The sequence below is a fragment of the Colletes gigas genome, unplaced genomic scaffold (assembly GCF_013123115.1).
Source record: "Colletes gigas isolate AHSC1104 unplaced genomic scaffold, ASM1312311v1 Colletes_gigas_Sc00011, whole genome shotgun sequence".
In the NCBI taxonomy this organism is placed as follows: domain Eukaryota; kingdom Metazoa; phylum Arthropoda; class Insecta; order Hymenoptera; family Colletidae; genus Colletes; species Colletes gigas.
The window spans coordinates 4,645,181-4,664,428 of NW_025106640.1; the positions used below are offsets into that span (position 1 = coordinate 4,645,181).

A 19,248-nucleotide genomic window follows, 5' to 3' on the forward strand; every position below is an offset into this window, starting at 1 on the left:
AATTTTCTCCTCTGGTTTTTTCGTGAAATACTTAAAAATTCGCCGCCAGTGAGACCGGGAATAATATTTCCGATATCTATATAAATGTTTTATTCAATGTTCCACGGGTCTTCAGGAGGCGAAGTTTAAAATCTCTGGACGCAATATTTGATTAAAGTTTCGCGCAAACTTCCGCATTAATGCGCGGCATTAATTAAAAGTTGTCAACGACAAATTCCGAGTCATTGGTATTCCGACGTTCAAGCGCGATCTCTCCGTTTTTAAAAAGCAAAGTAAACTCTGGCGGCCCTCCCGTCGTGCCTCGCCCTTTGCCGTCGCGTTATTTGCACAGCCGGTTCCTTCAGCGACGGCGACGCTCGCGCAGTTCCGCCCCGACGCAAGACGAAATTAAATCTAACGAAAGACAAGAACCTCGCGGCCGCCGGTGAAAGCAGCCAACAACGCGGAAACGATGAAAAAGCGTACGCGAACAAAAGGGCAAACCTAAGAAACAACGTTAACGAACGTTTACCCCGGGAACAACGCAAATTGCACGGGGAAAATAAAAATGAAAACGTGTCCGACGGGAAACGGGTTTTGAATGCGCGATTTTTGACCCGCGGAACCGTGTTTTTCGTTTACCGCTTCCGCTCTCGGCGCGCTTCGTTCCCGGCGAAATGAAGCGTTCGACACTGACGTAACAGACGCGAACAAATTAAATACGATTGTTAGCAGTTCATTGTTTAAACGGATAATCATTATTGTTACGTAATGATGGATCAAATTACACGTTAGACTCGTTGTATCCGACGTGGCTACATATTTGGAATTATCACTGTTATCCGAGTTTTTAAATCAACGCGTTTGTGTAGTATAGAATTTCTGACTATAAGTTGACTAGGTACAGACCAATACTGCTTAACCAGCTGGCGTATATTTTCACTAACTATTGCAGGATTTATGCTAATCATAAGCACTCGTCGAGATTTTGATTCCCGTCTGAGCCAACGCGTACCGTTACTACTTAATCCACGAGACTGCTTTAAAGTTGCCCGACTGTAAAACGGCTCGCGTTTCGAGCCTGAGCATACACCTGATATCCGTCACGAAGTTGCACCGCAAGCTATACAAGCACAAAAAGATCATCGAAATCCTGAACGTACAAACGGAATCACGTAAACAAATACGATACTTTGATGAAAAAAAAAGAGAGAAAAAAAAAGGAATCGATGGTACCCGATACGAATGAGAAAAGGGACAGCCGGGAAAATTGGCGAAACAACGTGATGGAAAAAAAGAGGCGAGAGGCAGCGTGGCGAAGGGTCGAAAGGGACGGAGGGCGGGCATTGTAGATTGGATGGTGACAAGATGCGGTAAAATTGCAACTGTCGGATCTCACGTTCCACACCCACACGTGCCCGCGTACGGGGCACACCATTCCAGGAGATTTTCCGAGCTTACGAATGAGGTTTCCTGTCAATCGATCGATGGATTTCGATAGCGGGACGGGGTTATACCCTTTGACACACGACTTTCGGGATTGATGGAACGCTAGCATTTAATTTTATGTCGTTTTACTCGGACTTCATTCGTGTCCGAATATCGATCTGTACGAAAACACCATCGTCGCTCGTACGATAAATCTCAACGAATCAAGTCCAGCAAAATATTTAATTGCAATTTACGCTCCTCCGTATGAATTGCGAGACGGAGCAGATTTTGTGCCGGTTAAAAAAATTAAAAATTCGACCATATTTCTGCCACAAAAATGAATTACTTATTGATGGTTAAATTGAAAAAAAAATTCATTTTTACCGAGCAAAATCTACACGGTGTTTTAAAAAACGAATGTAGGCTCGATAATAGGGAATATAGAGAGTTTTCGGTCATCCCTGGAAAATATTTTAATGGAAGATTCTGGAGGCCAAAATAAAACGAAAATAAAGAATATCAATTTCTTGACTGAGGCCTCGTTAAAAAATTATTAAAAAACAAAATTAAAAAATTTCAAATCGTTCCGGAAAAATTATTTTCGGTCGCGGAAATCAATTATAATCGTTTTTGGTGAATAGACATACCCCTGAAATCCTACCTACTTTCGAGAAAAAAATTCGAATAGGTATTGAAATTTTTAGACAAAATTAAAAAATTTCAAATTGTTCAGAAGAAATTATTTTTAGTTGCGGGGGTCTATAACAATCATTTTTGGTGAATACACATATCCCCGAAATCCCACGCACTTTCAAGAAAAAAATTTAGGAAGGTGGACAAATTTTTCGGCGAAAAAAAAATTTCAAATCGTTCTGGAAAAATTATTTTCGGTTGCAGAGGTCAATTACAATCATTGTTGGTCAATAGACATACCCCCGAAATCCTACCCACTTTCGAGAAAAAAATTCGAATAGGTGGACAAAGTCGACAAAATTAAAAAATTTCAAATCATTCTGGAAAAATTATTTTCGATTGCAGGGGTCAATTACGATCATTGTTGGTCAATAGACACATCCCCGAAATCCTACCCACTTTCGAGAAAAAAATTCGAATAGGTGGACAAAGTCGACAAAATTAAAAAATTTCAAATCATTCTGGAAAAATTATTTTCGATTGCAGGGGTCAATTACGATCATTGTTGGTCAATAGACACATCCCCGAAATCCTACCCACTTTCGAGAAAAAAATTCGAATAGGTGGACAAAGTCGACAAAATTAAAAAATTTCACATCATTCTGGAAAAATTATTTTCGATTGCAGGGGTCAATTACAATCATTGTTGGTCAATAGACACATCCCTGAATTCCTACTCAGTTTCGAGAAAAAAATTCTTTCCTGAAAATACGATGTCTGACCAGGCGTTGAGTCGTTCCCCTGAAATTTCAAGCGTATATTTAAAACGGCATAAGTCATGAACGGATTGGAGGATTTTAATGTTTCAAGATACAAACAATGCGTATTAATGGAGCTCTTCAGCCCCAGAAAAATCTATACAGCAAACTCTATAGGGTGTTTTTAAAAACGAACGTAGATTCGATAATAGGGAATATGTGCAAGAAATAATTACGCGAGCCAGTCGCGACAGATCGGGGTTCCGTGTTATGCTCGTCGTTCAATTTCCGTATTATTATTCCAAATGTGTTACGCCGGGTACGTTTTCGGCGAGCGTCGACCTACAAATCATTCGGAACGAAACACGCGGGCAAAGCTCGGTGGGTGAACCGATTATTTGACGATGGCCCCGAAATTGGTCCGCGCAATGGCCAGCGTCGAGGGGGGCGATTCGAGAGGGGGGGGTCAGATTATCGATCAGATTATTTGGAAGACGTAGCCAGCTGTTCGGTTCGCAGACCGAATCGGATACACAAATTATTCACGTATTGGCCCGATGGCGCGGCACACGCGCGTTGCGAACGAGACTCTGGAACGCCGCGATTGAAATTCGCACCGTTTCGTTACCGACCGCGTCGACTTCAAAAATTCACGACGCAATCGCGTGCTCCGGGGAGGGAATTAATTATTTCGCGTCTTCTCTGATTTTTCGCTGAGAGATCGCTTGGGAAACAATTTTTATAACGGAAGCATTTCTTATTTAATATTCATTATCGTGAAATGGGTGAAGTATTTAAAAATTCCACTTTCGACTCAATCAGCGGAACAACGGATACAATTTCTTGTAAATAAAACAGGGAATTAGTGCGCTCAAAGAGATTATTTGTTTCAATCGCAGAATTATTATCGTAATATTTATTTACCAGACGGTAGTAATTTCGATGTATTTAGATATAAATATTTGAGCTTCGTTAAAATGTAATTTGTATTAACCTCGTATATAAATTTTTCGGACGCGTTGTTGCACTCGCGGGACCCGGTAACAATGATTTTCTACAATTTCGTGATATTTATATTTACAGCGGCGACAATTTCTTGATTAACGTTTAAAGCTCCAGGGTCTCGGATCTAGTTAACATCGGGGCAAAACGTTTAATTAACATCTGAATTTAATTCAAGCGTTTTCGCGGAATTTTTCAGACTTGGAAATATACGCTCGATAAATCAGTGGTAATGCATCGTAACGGATGAACTGATCGAGTTATCGTCCAGCAACAGTATAAATTAACGCGAACGTTTCGGTGTATTGTTCGAGCGGGCAGAATCGAACCGCGAGATCTATGCATCCTAGATCGCCGATGCAATGTTAGATCACGGTGCTCGCGTTCGAAACAACGAGTCTCATGAATGCATATGATAATGGAAACCAAACACAGTTCTCATTGTACGCGATAATTTCTTTCGACATTGTGCTGAGTGGATAATAAAAGTAATGAAATAGTGCACTAGGTTTTAAAAATATACTTTGTACGATCGTGAAAAATGAATGATGGTATATGGACGCGATAGCCAGTCGATCGATCCCGAAACAATTTGTCAAAAATGGCGGCATAAGGCCAGCCTTTCATGGCACAAATCCAACTGTTCGGAAGTAGTAACACGTGGTTTCTGGTCGAACAAGCGAAATGGGAAGTTTGGGTAAATTAAAAGGAAGAGGTACCGAGAGTTTGGATGATTCTGATCGTTCGGGACGATTTAATATTCATTTATATCACTTTCGTTCCGTTCGTAGTAAAATGGAGGACCAGTTTCAGGGTTAATATAAAACCTGAAGAGTTTCGAAGTAGATTGGTGGCCGTAGCTGGTCGGACGAGTCGTAATAGGACGGTATCTGGGCGAGCAAGTAGAACAGGAACAGATTACTAGAATAGAAACACTGTCCCTCCAGTCGAGTAAAATATCGACGACACCAAACACGAATAATAGAAACACGACTGGTTTAATTCGAAGTGTCCCTGGACGGGGGACCAGAATAGGTACACTAAATGGACATGTAGGTGAACTGTGAATCACGGAAATAGATTATTTTAATATCATTCGTTCCTCCAGTCTTGCAATATTCGAGATCGACATCCTCCCATACTTCCAGAGACAAGTTTTCTTTGTCTCGTGGCCCTTTGTTCGCGGTTTAAATTAAGGATATCAAATCAAAGGAAAATTAAATTGTTGCAAAGCGACAAAGGAAACAAATAACTTTCGACGTGAATAACTTCCCATATTTCCGGAGATATGACTTCTTTGTCTCGTGGCCCTTCGTTCGCGTTTAAGTTAATGCTCTCAGAGGAAAGAAAAATTTATATTCCTCTTGCAATGAAAGAAATAAACCTACATTATTTTACTCCTACGCGTTCCTCTAGTTTTACAACCTTCGACATCTTTCCACGCATCCAGGATGTTTTCTTTGTCCCGAGGACCCTCGTTCGCGGTTTCAAGTTTGCCCGTTTAACCCGGATTTTTTCGTAGTTTTTTGTATGGCGGCAATTTGCGTGGATAGGAAATCGAAAGGGCGAAGTTCGATCGTCGACGGGGTACGGTGGATGGAGATTGGAGACGGAATTAGATCGGGCATGGGGACACGGAAACGCAGAAGACGATCGGCCCGGATCGATCCTCGTTAACGGGCGGTGCACGCGCGGAAATAATTCATCGGATGAATTATTTAGTCCCGTGCCGGGTCTACGACGCGGCTTAAAATACGTTTTGACGCGGTCGGGTCTTGGAGCGTACGCGCGTCTACGTCTGTGCGCCGCGACGAGGGATGAAATTTGCATCCCTCGTTAGGAGCTACAAACCGGTTCCACGGGGCAGGAAATTGAAATTCCATTTCCCGGCGAGCCCTGAATTACCAGTCAGGGACACGTTACGCGATGTTCAGCGGTCGCGTTCACGTTTCGCGATAGAGTTACGATCGAGGCGTCGCGATCGAATGGGTACAGAGTAGACCGAAGATCTAGCACCACCGAAAGACGAGTTTCTAGGCAAATTGCATCAACGTTTAAAGAGAAACTTATTTCAATTCTTTTAAACAACGCCTTCGATACTTTCTCGAGGAATCCATTTCGAAAGGAACAGTTTTATTTTAACGTTACTTCATTGATTTTTAAATGCTTTAAAGGACAGTTGATTTCCATTTATCGATTTGGTGAATATTAACATTAAGTTAAATAATTCAGTTGTGATTGAGTGTCCACTTAAGGGTTATTAATCTTGGATTGCGCTATGACACGACTATGTAGATCGATTTGGTAGTATGGTTGCGACAGGGGGTATAAATGAAACGGTCCAAAGAGCGGATTTATTGCGAACGATGTTCCCAATGAACGTCAAGAATCCGTGAATCAGCGGGGAACAGAGGAAATCCGTCTTCCTTCTTATTCTCCGTTTCGATTATTACTTCGCGATTCGAGGGGGGCGGGGGGATCCATCGCGCTCGAAGTGACAATTGATTCGATCCGCGATAATAGAGTCGCGTAGAGGCGGGGAGCGGGCGGCCCTTTTCAAGGTATTTTCTCCAACTTTTATCGCAAAATTTAATGAAAGCCTCGGACGCGTTTATTTACTCGAATGCCTTCGCTCCTCGGAGGAATCGCGGCCCGGTGAATATCGGGGGTAGATTGAATTGAATTAATAAAACGGATGTAGGTTGTATCGGGTCCCTTCCGTTCCACGGGGATCGCGCGATCCCGTGGTCGGATCGAACGCGGATCGATCGCGGGCCCTCGAAGCGCGACCACTCGGAACGCCGGAGCCCTTTCGTGTTATTAATTAAACGCTAACCCCGCGATCCGCGGTTTAATGAATTTACGAGACTGGTCCTCTGCTCGACTCCGTTCCCATCCTGATATTTTCTGCGATATCGTTTCAAAATTTCACGCACTTACTGTCGGAGAACATTGATACATCTCCATGCATTAATTCGATCAATAGTTTCATTTTTAGACTTCGAATTTTAATACACTGTACCAGCTTTTAATTTCACATCAAATTTTTATTTTCAATAGGAGTATAAATAAAGAATATAAATTTCGTCACAAGTTTCACAGTGTTTGCGCGATTGTATTACGTATCGAGGTACGTTCTCGGTACAAATCTTGAACAAACCGAGAAACGGATCTTCCCGGGGGACTAAGGGCTATGCGTATTCCGAAACCGTGGCCGCGTGATGGAGATAGATGAGAGGAGTTCGCAGTAGCAGATGTTTCGCATGGTCGTGAAACGGCCGTGTGCCCCTCCAGATTATAATAATGATCAATCTTCGTGCTCGCGTTGCCGCGGGATAAATCACGGCCGCATTAATCAACGAAACTATTCGTCAACGCTGATAAATGCGCGAGGTTCGATTGTTGGCCGAGGCGACGAAAATCCGACGACTCGTCTTTCCGAACGATGACCTACATCGCTGACGGGAATAGTACGTTCAACGTGTCTGACTAGATACGGATAATATCCCTTTTGTGCGACTGCATACGATCGCCATTAATCTTGTTTCGTTACAGGCGACACTCCTCGTGTTTGCACTATGTACAATAATCTGGCTCCTTCGTGTGGATGCAAATAGTAGCGATGCTGTGCGTCTGACCACACCGGATATCCGTTCTACTTGTTCGATTGTACGGAGGAGCCATTTGTCTTGTCTGACTGCGTGTAGCGACTAATCCCTCTGTTTCGCTACACGTTGCGACTATTTTCTACGTACGAATATATGTGATCGGTTGTCTGACCGAGCGTAGACTGTTCCACTTGAACTTTCATGTCGAAACTACTTCACTTGTCTGACTGAATATCGTAGTTGCTTCACTTGTGCTGACTACATATCATAATTGCTCGTATGACTGAGCATAAATTGTTCCAGTTGCCCCTGCATGTTAAACTGCATATCATAGTTGTTCCACTTGTCTGACTGCATATCGTAGTTGTTCCACTTGTGCTGACTATATATCGTGACTATATGTCATAATTGTTTGCATGACTGAGCATAAACTGTTCCAGTTGCCCCCTACATATGAAACTACGTCACTTGTCTGACTGCATATCGTAGTTGTTTCACTTGTATGACTGCATATCGTAGTTGTTTCACTTGTCCGACTGCATATCGTGGTTGTTTCACTTGTGCTGACTACATATCATAATTGCTTGTATGACTGAGCATAAACTGTTCCAGTTGCCCCTACATGTTAAACTGCATATCATAGTTGTTCCACTTGTCTGACTGCATATCGTAGTTGTTCCACCTGTGCTGACTATATAACGTGACTATATATCATAATTGTTTGCATGACTGAGCATATACTGTTCCAGTTGCTCCTACAGATGAAACTACATCACTTGTCTGACTGCATATCGTAGTTGTTTCACTTGTCTGACTGCATATCGTGGTTGTTTCACTTGTGCTGACTATATATAGTAACTAGTTATCTCGCCTGACTACATATCGTTGTTGTTTCACTTGACTGACTACATGTCGTAACTATTTCACACGTCTGACTGCGCGCAGCGCCTGTTTCCCTGACAAGTTACTGGCTCTATTCCACGGGTCTGACAAGTTACGATCCCCATTCAATTTGTCCGGGCAAATTCTGCCCCGATTCCACTTATCGCCGGTTACCACTCGCATTTCGAAACGGTTGACAGTGAAATCTCGTTGAACGAGCATCGAATTTTCCAACGCTGCATATACGAACATTGTACATTAGGGTACATTAAGACGCATTGTTTTTTTTATTAAAATGTGTATTCGTACATTAATGAAACTCGCCAGAAATAGTTGAGATATGTACAATTTTCGTAGAACCCCCGCGAATATTATCTGAAAGTCTAATTTCGCGAACCGACGCCTGAAATTTAATAAAGAGGATATTTGGACTCGTTCCGGGAGGACGTATCGTCCAATTTTCGAGCCGCGACGCGAGTCCCGACGCAGTGCACATTTAGCAGAAATTCAAGTGAGATCCACTGGCAAGGTTAGCGTGTACCGCGGAGGGAAACACGGGAAATGCAAAGAGCAGCGTTTTTCGCCGCCACGCAGACAGCCGTGAAAACGTTTCTCCCCGCGGGACCGCGTTGTCGTAGGGGTAATGGGCGAAGATAAGGATGAGAGGTCGCGTGCGTATAACGCGGCTTCCTCGAGGAGGCTTCTTTCTTTCTGAAACATCGCGGTCCGACGAATGGAAATCGTTAACGGCCGAGTGTGCAGGGAGAAACCTGGCTCGAGGACGGCGCCTCGGTTTTTTCTACGCGTTGGAAATGTAAATGGAAACCATGTTTAATAAATATTTATTCCCGCTCGCGGCTGGACGCTGAACCGGCTCGTACGTTGACTGAAAGACCTAACGTATCGCGGAGGATACGGGAAGAAAAATATTGCACGAGTAAAACATTTGACGTTCGGGAGCCTGATATTTATTTAGCTGTTTAATCAACGCCGTATTTTACGTGACAAACGATGATATCGAACAGGCTGTAGGCAAATAGAATTATATACGAATTTAATGAAAAAAACGGGGTTACAACGAACGACGAAATCAAACAGTAATTTTCCATATTAATTTCGATTTATTATTTTGATTTCGAAAGTATACAGCGTTTTTTGAGCCTTTGAGCGTTGGTTCTGTTGAAAAAAAAATCGAGCACGGTCGATATAGGGATATTTGAATCGTTGATTGCGACGCTTAGAATGGAAAATACTGTTAGCGGAGTTTCGAACAATCTGAAATCACGCGCGGAAGAATCACGTGCGAAAGAACACGATGGAGTTATTGATCGCGATGTCTGTGTTTAAATGCTCGAATTGAATCTCCATTTTCGACTGTCTGAAGGAACAATCTGTGGACCATCTGCTCTGCCTCCGAATAGGAAACTTTTATATCGAAATCGCGTTAAAACGTCGTCGAAACGCCGCGAAAATAATCGACCGTTTAAAACGAACGTTACGATCGAACATCGATTGCCAGACTAGACGAAAAACATAGACGCTTCTTTAAACTTACATTTCTGAACTAAAATATTAAAAGAGACTGTTGAGCTGTTGACTCAAAAGACTATGCAAAGTGAACGTTACAAGGACAAATCCTAAAATTTAATCCAGATTTCAATGTTTTTACAATAATTTCTCGGACCGAAACTCTAGTTGGAATATATCAAATAAATTGAAACTAGTATGTTTAAATATTTAAGGGAACAATTCAAAGGGAATAAGACAACGGCGAAAAATAACCTTTACAATTTAGTATCGTTTGCCAAACTCGCCCAGATAATTTCGCATACAATTCTAAAGTTTAAACTAGATTTTAAACGAATAACGTAGATGCTTCTCTGAACTTAAACATTCGAGCTCGGCGACCGTATAATATCCCGACCCACGAACCTCGGTTAGTAGTCGACGGTCTGCAGCATATTTCTACGTTTGTAAATCAAAACTCTGTAGTATGAAAACCATGTGGTCGTACAACATCTTTTCTAGAATATTACTTACTTAACGATCGGTTAAACCCAGACAACGTGCCCCATCACCTCGTCCCAAAGAGCATGAAAAAATGAACGACCAACGTTAAACTTCGATTCTATTAAAAAAAAGGTCGAGTGTTAAAAAATTCTTTTGAAAAAAATAACTTTATCGAACAGTTTCTCCGAACGAAACAAACGAGAGAGTTAATACGTTCGAACGTTTCAAGGAGCAAGCTTATTTCCATTCCCGTTCTAGGGGGTCGAAAAAGTGAAATAAAAAATTCTTTAAAGATAACACAACAGCGAGTCCGACGGATATAAAAACACTGGACAGAAACGTAACGGGGGGAAAAAAAATATATAGGAGAGCGTATAACCGTTCACGGGAACGAAGCCTGGAATGATTTCCCTATAAATCGAGGGTCACTCTCGAGAGCGCTTTTTAATCCCCGGATTTCGAATTAAATATTTCAGCGGGCCGGTGACGCGGTCGTTCGTTCCCAGGCCGTTTAATCTCAGGCTGGCCGTAGTGTCAAATCGATGTGGAATGTAGGTCGAATTCGGCTTACCGGAATTGATTTCTCCGGTTTCTGAATTATTGTTGTAGTGCGCGTGCACTGGACTGTGTGGCACTTTCCACCCCCATTGCACCCGCCTCTATCGTTCTCTCCGGACGCATGATACCCATAGCCGTATCAAAGCGCTCATTGTCCAATCGTTTGTCGCGACTCCTCCGTTTGGAAACTAATCCCGAACGCTATTGTTGCCGGCCGAAAATACGACGAAAAGACGTCGTTCGGCTATACTCGCGCCGTTATTGATCGTCCACGATCGAAAATAAATCTTTGCACAAGCAGGCAACGATACATTAAATAACACGAGACTATAATAGAAATTCAATGGGAATGTTACGGAGTTTGACGACCATTATTTTAGATTCGATAGTAACAATGAATATAAAGAAGTATACAAGCGCTAGAAATTTTGGAGCTCGTTATTTCTGGACTATTTTTTTAACAAGACATCCTGGCCTACTTTAAAGAAAACCAGGGGGGATGTTTCGCTCGAAATACATAATAGATTCGACTCGATATTATTGATACGTATCCGAGAGTGTTTCTTCGAAAAGCTGCATTTAAATTAGAGAACTGTTTTGCAAAGGTTACAATTTTCATGGTGAGATTAATCGGGAAACTTTTCTTAATTTTTCAGCGTGTATTTTGGAACTTGTGGTTGGCCAGCAAGGGCCGGTTTTTGTTCTCGAGCCACCGAGCACTCTGGTCTTTTCCAATACCACGGGCTCCCAGCTAAGCTGCTCTGCCCATGGGAGTCCAACGCCGCACGTCACCTGGATAACTAGTCCGGATCAGAGATCAGTCACCGCAGTTCCCGGACTACGGTAAGTAATTAACATAACTGTCGTATGCAGGAAGATTAGCCCCAAAAACGACACCGATTTCCGTAGAGCAAACGAATTTTCAAAAACCCAAGGAAACAGATTTATTCATAGAAACAACAAGAGTCCATGTTTTTGTAACAATTTCTGCGAACATCGACGCAAACTACGCTCGTATATTCGTTAATAAAAACTCCTGCACAGCCATGCTGTATGAATATGTTTCTACAACAGGTGTCCGATCATACACCGACTATACTACGTGTTTTGTCTGTGCAAACATACACCTCTTCTGCATACTTTTCTACAACGGTCGCCCGATCAAATACTGACTTGCACCACTTCCCTGAACGCGATTGGTCCGACCATGCAACCACTTCTACTACTTGCTTAGCTGTACCTTCTTTTGACAGTTTTCGGGACCAATTCCTAACGACAAGTTCTCTGGTGGAGTAAATTCTTACACTGTTTGGCTGATCCATCATTGATCTTTACTACTTGATTTTTTATATATGGTCTAATTTTTGTCTGAGATATCACGTACCCCTACTACTTGTTTCGTAGTGTATATTTCTATAATATTTGTTCGTGGACGGATCACTAACAGTAAATTCTACTATTTCTGTATTTGTCTGATCGAGCACTGACCCTTACTACTTGGAACTGAGTACTATTCATTCCTACAAGCTTTGCCCAACAAAAAAAACACTTTAATTACTTATTAAGCAATGTAATATATTTCTATCACACTTATCTAGATATTTGAAAATATTAAAATTGCAAAACACGATGTAGAAAATCATGATTAGCGAACTAGTGCAGCCAATACCAGAACAAAGACCAAATATTTCAAGCGTTCCACATTGTTCACCGAAAGGAGACTGACACAATATTTGATAATATCAACGTAAAATCCGAAATATAATTTCGTTTCATTTTCAATTCCGGGTGAAGGGGGAAAAAAAACAGTTTGTCATTTCGGCAGCGATTACTTTTTCGTAACAACGTCGCTCCCGCGGGAGGACATTTTGACATGAAATCGTTGGCGAGAAAAGATCCGAAAGCGACGGGTTTCGTCCCGACGCGGCTTCCCGTAATTCCCGTTTCAGTTATCGAGCGGCCTTTGTAAGATCCGCTTTTTCAGCCAGAAAATTCGCGTCCGTTACTCGCAAGAGTGTACGATAGAAAAGGGGTAAAGCGGATTAGCGTGTCCCGGGATTTAGAACTTTCGAAGCCGTTGTAAATTGCCCGGGAGTTTCTAACGTGCTACCCGCGATCGGACTTACATTGTCCCGCGGAAAAATCGGTACTGGTATCGCGCCGTTCCCGTAATTATCGGCCAACTTCGTTCAACTAATTAATTTCGCCCTGCCCCGGAAAACGCAATTACAGGGTACGCCTTCTTGCGTCGCTCGTTCACGCGATGTTTTGTCCGCGGGGACCATAAATTCGATTTCGCCAACCATCGTCGACGCTAATTCACAAAATTTCAAACAGAAATCAGAAACAGGTTGCTTATTTTAATATCATGATCCTTTTTTGACGTTATATCTCTCTGAAACGTGCCTATACTGCGTACAAAAATTGCCCAAAATCATTTGTTCGTCTTTGCTCGAAAACGATTCGATTATAAAAGAAAAGTCGAAGGTAAATTTTAAAAAACGTGGGCGATAAACGGACGGTTCCGATCGCGAAACACAGGAAGCCTTCCCGCGTCCATCCCAGGGATGCTGCGAGCAAAGTCCCGGAGATCGTGGAAGATTCGTATTATTGGAAATATGAAGCTGTACGCTCGGCAATATCGTGACCGTGGCACCTGGGGAAACCATTTCCTCCCGGTAATTGAAATGTTCCTTATCCAATGGCCGTCCCGTAAGTTTGTCCGCGGTCGGACATCCCGCGGGAAAGCGTAAACTCCCCCCCCGGTTCCTTCGATTCACGTAATCGCCTCCCGGCGGGAAGACAAAAATTTCCGATATTTTTCTCGAAAAGGAAACTTCTGATTTGCTTCGAGAAACTTTCAGACACCATCCACAGAAATCTTCTCGCGTGGCCGAAAGACACATCCACCTCTTGTTTCGACGAATTCCACCATTACGGACAACGTTTCCAAACGTAAACTCGCCACGTTTGAAGCTTCCGGCCAAAGAAGCATCGTAAAAATTGTTATCCCAACACGTACGTAGCTGGTACGGGTTCGAACATCTCCGAGGACCCTTTTTGCCGGGATGCAGCTGCTTTTACGGCGTCGACGCGCGATTCAATCACCGGCGAGGAGTTTCTGAAAACGGTACTTCTAGCCGCGAATCCATCTCCTGGGGGGGTTCCTAGTCATCAACCGCGAGGAAGATTGGATCCCTCGGAGCCGGTACGAAACGCCGGGGCCCCTATTCTTCGCGTAGACGTCGATGCCGGAGGAGTTCGAAGCCGCAAAGAAGTTGGCGAACCCGAGGAAGCAACCGCCGACGTTACAGCAACCCCCTTTTGCGCTCTTCATCCGGCAAACAGCTCTCTTTGACGTTCGATCCGCGGCCACGGCCATTCAGCCATCGCCCGGTCTTCGTTTGCATCTCGCGAAATTGGCTGCTAGTTAATCCCATACGTCGATCGATCGAAGACGCGCGGGAGCCCTTCGAGGGCCGATCAAGGGGGCGACGAACACCGCGGCGGGGGGTGGCTGAAAACCGGTTCGATGCGCGTTGCGAGCAAAAGGAACCGCGATGCTGATGGCTGGAGAAATAAATGCAAATGAAAGGAGGGATGCGGAACACGGACGGACAAAGGGTAGTGTAAAAGGGTGAAAGGGGACAATGAGGTGGGTCGGGGACCGGAAATCGCTGAATGGAAGAGGGAAGAGGGGCTGAAGAATGATGGATTAATCGCGCACAAAGGAATGAAAAAGATACTGCGAATGTAAAGCAGGGAGAACTGGAGGAACGTTGAACGAGTGATAAGGAATAAGTCGAGGAGGATTATTTTTATTATTGGGTTCGGTGTCATTATTTTTCATTCACTTCGTGGAAGTTGGAGACGAGCTACGATTTTTTATTGGAAAATTTATTTCAAAACGTCTGTTTGGATGTTCTTCTTTGCTTTCTGTTTGCGTTTGTTGGAGGACATCGCTATTTTTAATAAATTATTGCTACATTCCTGCCAAACCTTAGAATATTAATTCTCGTACAAATAAAGAAACACCTTCATATTTTGGTCTGCTTTCCGGCAAAATCGGTTACCGTGCGTCGTCTCCCGAATTCGCCTTCGTCGCGTTCAGGCTACCCAGGAGGCCACCCATTTCATCCACGTCGGAGGATTATTACATTTTACAGTGGCCAGCCAGACTTCAGGCGGATGATGTATGACCGAGAGTTGGTTAACGCACGCGTTCACGAGCCGCGCGAAATGGGACGCCAGCGTTTGCGGCCGGATGAACCGAATACGCGGGAACCGAGTGGAAATCTGTTGATGACGCCTGACACGCTGAAAAACCCTGCGCGACAACCGTGCACTGCCCGTTACCGATAACACGCCGCGTACAAATAAGAAATTTTGCAAAATAGATTCGACAACCACGCGTTAAGACTGCTCCCTGTTCAAAATACTCCAGAAATTATTTCCCCTTGCACTGGAAACCTCAACGCTCTAACCTGACCAAATAAAATATTCCCGGACCGTCTAAGATGCTACAATCATGCTTCGTCGTAATTAAATTTTCTCTAAGACTCCAAACGCTTCCGACGTTTATCGAGGCGGAGAGTTTTCAATTTTTCCAGGCTTTTGCGTTTAATTTCCTGGCAAGAGATGACCGTTCATCCTGTGCGTACAGATACACGTGATCCCGCGAAAAGAAAAATCGCGACGAATTTTGTTTTGAAACGGGAACAGAGGAGAATAAGTTTAATCCCGGGCGCGTGGAATAATGGAATTTTCGGTTTCGATTATCGACAACGTGTCACGCGGACGTTACCCTCCCTCCGCGCGTGCAATAAATATGCCCCGCGGATTAAACGCGGCGCTCGATGTTTGCCGTGAGAATGATTTACATTAACGGTTAATGCGTTCTACAACGCTGTTTGTGAACGTCACTCCACGGAATATCCGGCGCCCGGGCCGGTATTCGCTAATTGATAGTAAAATCGAGGGAAACGGATAAATAGACTTTCCCTCGGGGACCGGGCAGTGTCGCGCGAAACGAAACGTTAAAAGTGCGGAAGATCGTTCATATTTCGTAATATTCCGAGCCGCAGGCGATTGTTAATTAAACACGAGCCAGCCTCGAAATGGATTTTAAATAGGAGGATCAAATTTTGATTATACTACTGCAGCAACAATTTGAAAATTGATAGATTGAAGTCTCTGACTTCTGCACAACAGTGCCTTTCAACGCTTGGCTGATCATATACTGACTCTCACTACTTGTTCGATTTCTTAGGACCCTGTATAAGCCATTCTACGTAGTTTAAAATGGTTCAAAATTTTCTTTCGATCAAGGAGTATATGTATATAGTTACATAAATAAAATTCAACGTAAATTACTGATAAATAATAATTACGAGTCTGGCACTGAAATGCTGAAATATTTAAAAACTGTGAATACGAACGTTCGAATCGTAGGGGGGTCCGTATTGTAATTTCCAGGGAAACAACAGTCCGTAATTATTCCGGTAATTACATACGTGTTTGCACCGCCATCTTGGTTACGTAAACAGCTCGATGCTTAAAGCCCCTTCTCTCAGGAATTACACCGCGTCTCGCGCAAGATAAATTTGTCTGAATCGATTGACTCGTTCCTCGAGCACGGGACAAGAATGGGGAATGCGATTGCATCGACGAGCCACGCGGTGTAATATAAGGAGAGAAAACGATTCACCCAGATGCGATACGAAGCACGAATCGCTTTACTCGTAGCGTAAACGTTGCGGCTTCGCGGATAATCGAACGCGATTCTGGAAAGTCCCGCCTCTCGAGCAGTCGATACTCCGCGACGATATTTTTAGTCGGTTCGTCGTGACGCCGGAGCATGAATTTTACACTGCTATTTCAGGCGTGTTTAAAGATTGATACCACGATGCATAATTTGCGGACAGATTCGAACTATAAATAATTGTTTCGGAATTCTGTGAGACACTGTGAGTACACAACAAAGGTTCTTAACCCGAAGAAATTAATATAAAATACTTCACAGTCTCGATTCTTGCATTCTAGTCTATACAGCTGCTCAAAGTCGACGACTCTATTTTCTTATTCGCTACCAAGTAACTTAATACGCGGGATTTTTTTTTAAATACATTATCCCATGCTCGCAGATCCGGAAAGGCGTTCATTAAGTTTTCACGTCCCGAATAATAATGCAAAGAAAATGAGAATGCACGCAATACGGTCGACCACCAACGCCATACTCTTCTGTTGTTTTCAGACAATTACTTGGGAATGGCACCCTCTATTTTCCGCCCTTCCTCGAGCAAGATTTTCGCGCCGAAGTCCACAACGCGAGGTACAGATGCCGCGCCACCAGCTCCGTGGGAACGGTTCTTTCTCGCGAGGTCACTCTTCGTGCTGGTAAGTCTGAAATACAGCATATCGAAAATTTCCCCCAAATGCAACGTAATCATCCGAGAGAATACACAAATTTTTATACAGATTATACACACCGGAGTGTATGCAATACCAAGTGAAATACTCCATTAATTTATCAAAGCACCAAATATATATTTTGTACATTTCAACAACGCAATTCGAAATTACAACTATATAATCGTTCCCATCGTTAACGACCACGCTAAGCAGTATTTGGTCGCGTCGAACGCTAACGAACGAGACCCTAACGCGGACAAATAATTAAAGAAACCTCTGTGGGTAGCGCGGCGCGTTTTATCGAGCTTTTTTTAGCGAGGTCGTTGCGACGCGTTAGCAACATAAAAGAAACAGTGCAAAATATTACGTCGGAAAAGCGGTACGGTTTGCCCGGTCGTCACGTATCCGGATGCATACAGACGCGAGACTCATTATCGTGTCCCAGCACGGCACTCGTTAATTACTATGATTTCTTTTTCTCAATCTCCGTCGACATTGGGAGGGAAATATCCGTGTCACAAGCACGGACTGCTGCACCCCCGCGACGACACGCCATATTAACAAAGTAATTACTTTTTCGATTCTGGTACGAACGCGACGGACAGCGGTCACTGATAAACATTTCCCGTGATCCGTGAACGACAGAAATCCTTTATCCGTTTACCTTGAGATTCGGCGGACCATTTGCTCTAAATTTTGTTTAATTCTTTCTCATGTCTCTTTTATGGAAAAAAGCTTTCAGAACCTTCTTTTTTAACTGCTCTTGCAAAACGGATATTTCAGGACCCTCGTAATAAAAGTTCCATGGGTTGTTTCGAAACTTTTGTTTGCGTAAGTTTCATGGAATAAACTTCGTGTTTTTTAGTGCGTCGTAGATGACAATTTTAATGGCGAATAACGAAAAAGGAGTATATTTCCGTTCGGTATATCAATGCTTCATTAACACGAAGCAAAGGCAACGCGATTCAAATTATAGGATTAAATTCTTCCTCGTGAAATCTGATTATGCCATTAGGTACCGTAGCGCTGATTACCTTGATTATAGCAGTTTGTACGTTTCGAGAGTTATGCGCGTTTATAGCACGAGAAAAAAATCGTCTCGCGTCGCTGAACCGTCAAAAATTAACAAGCCTCGTGGAATTCTTATCCGACTTACTACTTTTTTCTGAACCGTGGACTGTGCAACTCGGCTGATCATGTGCTTTCCTGTACCACTTGCCTGATTACACGACGCGTTACTCGATTCGCGTTACTGGCACGGTTACGCCTGTTCATGTTCCAATTACTTGACTCTCTACTACTCAGCCAACGGGGTACTCGATTCTTTCTAACTCGTCTGCTTTTCAGATGTTAAAGATTTCGATCGTGTAATGAAGATTGAATTAAATTGCAAACGAATAGATTTACAATCGTTTACTACTGTCTACCTCACTACTGGTCTGATCAAGCACTGATCTCTACTACTCGTCCAGCCACATACCTTTCCCTATGACCAAATTACACACTGCAGACTATACTCTGTGTAACAAAGCACTGTTCTACACTGCTACACTTCGAACAATAATTTATATTGTACAAGAATCCAGTCGATTTTTCTGATACAGTATGCAGTTAATAACACCTTTCGCGCCATAACTCGTCCATTGCAATCGAGCCAGAACGAAAGGGATGAGATTTATTTATCCATCGATAGGGAGGAGCGTGCTGGGTTCGTACAATAAACGTCAATTAAAGACGAAAGGTGGGCCGGGGAACGTGACTGGGCGCGTGGTTAAAAGTTCCCGGGGATCCCATTATGCCGGAAGCGTTGTAACAGTCCGCGAGACGTTCCACGAGTAAATACCGGACGGGTGGAACGGCGTTGAAAGCCCTTAAATTGTATCGGAGGAAGTTCGATTCGAGGCAGACGGCGCAAAGAGGAGGACGCGAAACGCAGCGTCGCGACGAGACAAAACTTCGCCCGGGCGGCGGGTTTA

The 19,248-nt window shown here is 43.3% G+C and overlaps 1 protein-coding gene across 1 annotated transcript in view; it reads left to right on the plus strand.

Annotated features, from left to right (window-relative positions):
- The window catches only part of LOC122398201 (Down syndrome cell adhesion molecule-like protein Dscam2), an 89,647-nt gene that overhangs the window by 40,824 nt on the left and 29,575 nt on the right, over positions 1 to 19,248 (plus strand). Inside the window, exons 2-3 of the mRNA XM_043397880.1 lie at positions 11,518 to 11,704; positions 17,115 to 17,257. Of these exons, the coding sequence (XP_043253815.1) occupies positions 11,518 to 11,704; positions 17,115 to 17,257 (330 nt within the window). The remainder of the gene's footprint in view (positions 1 to 11,517; positions 11,705 to 17,114; positions 17,258 to 19,248) is intronic.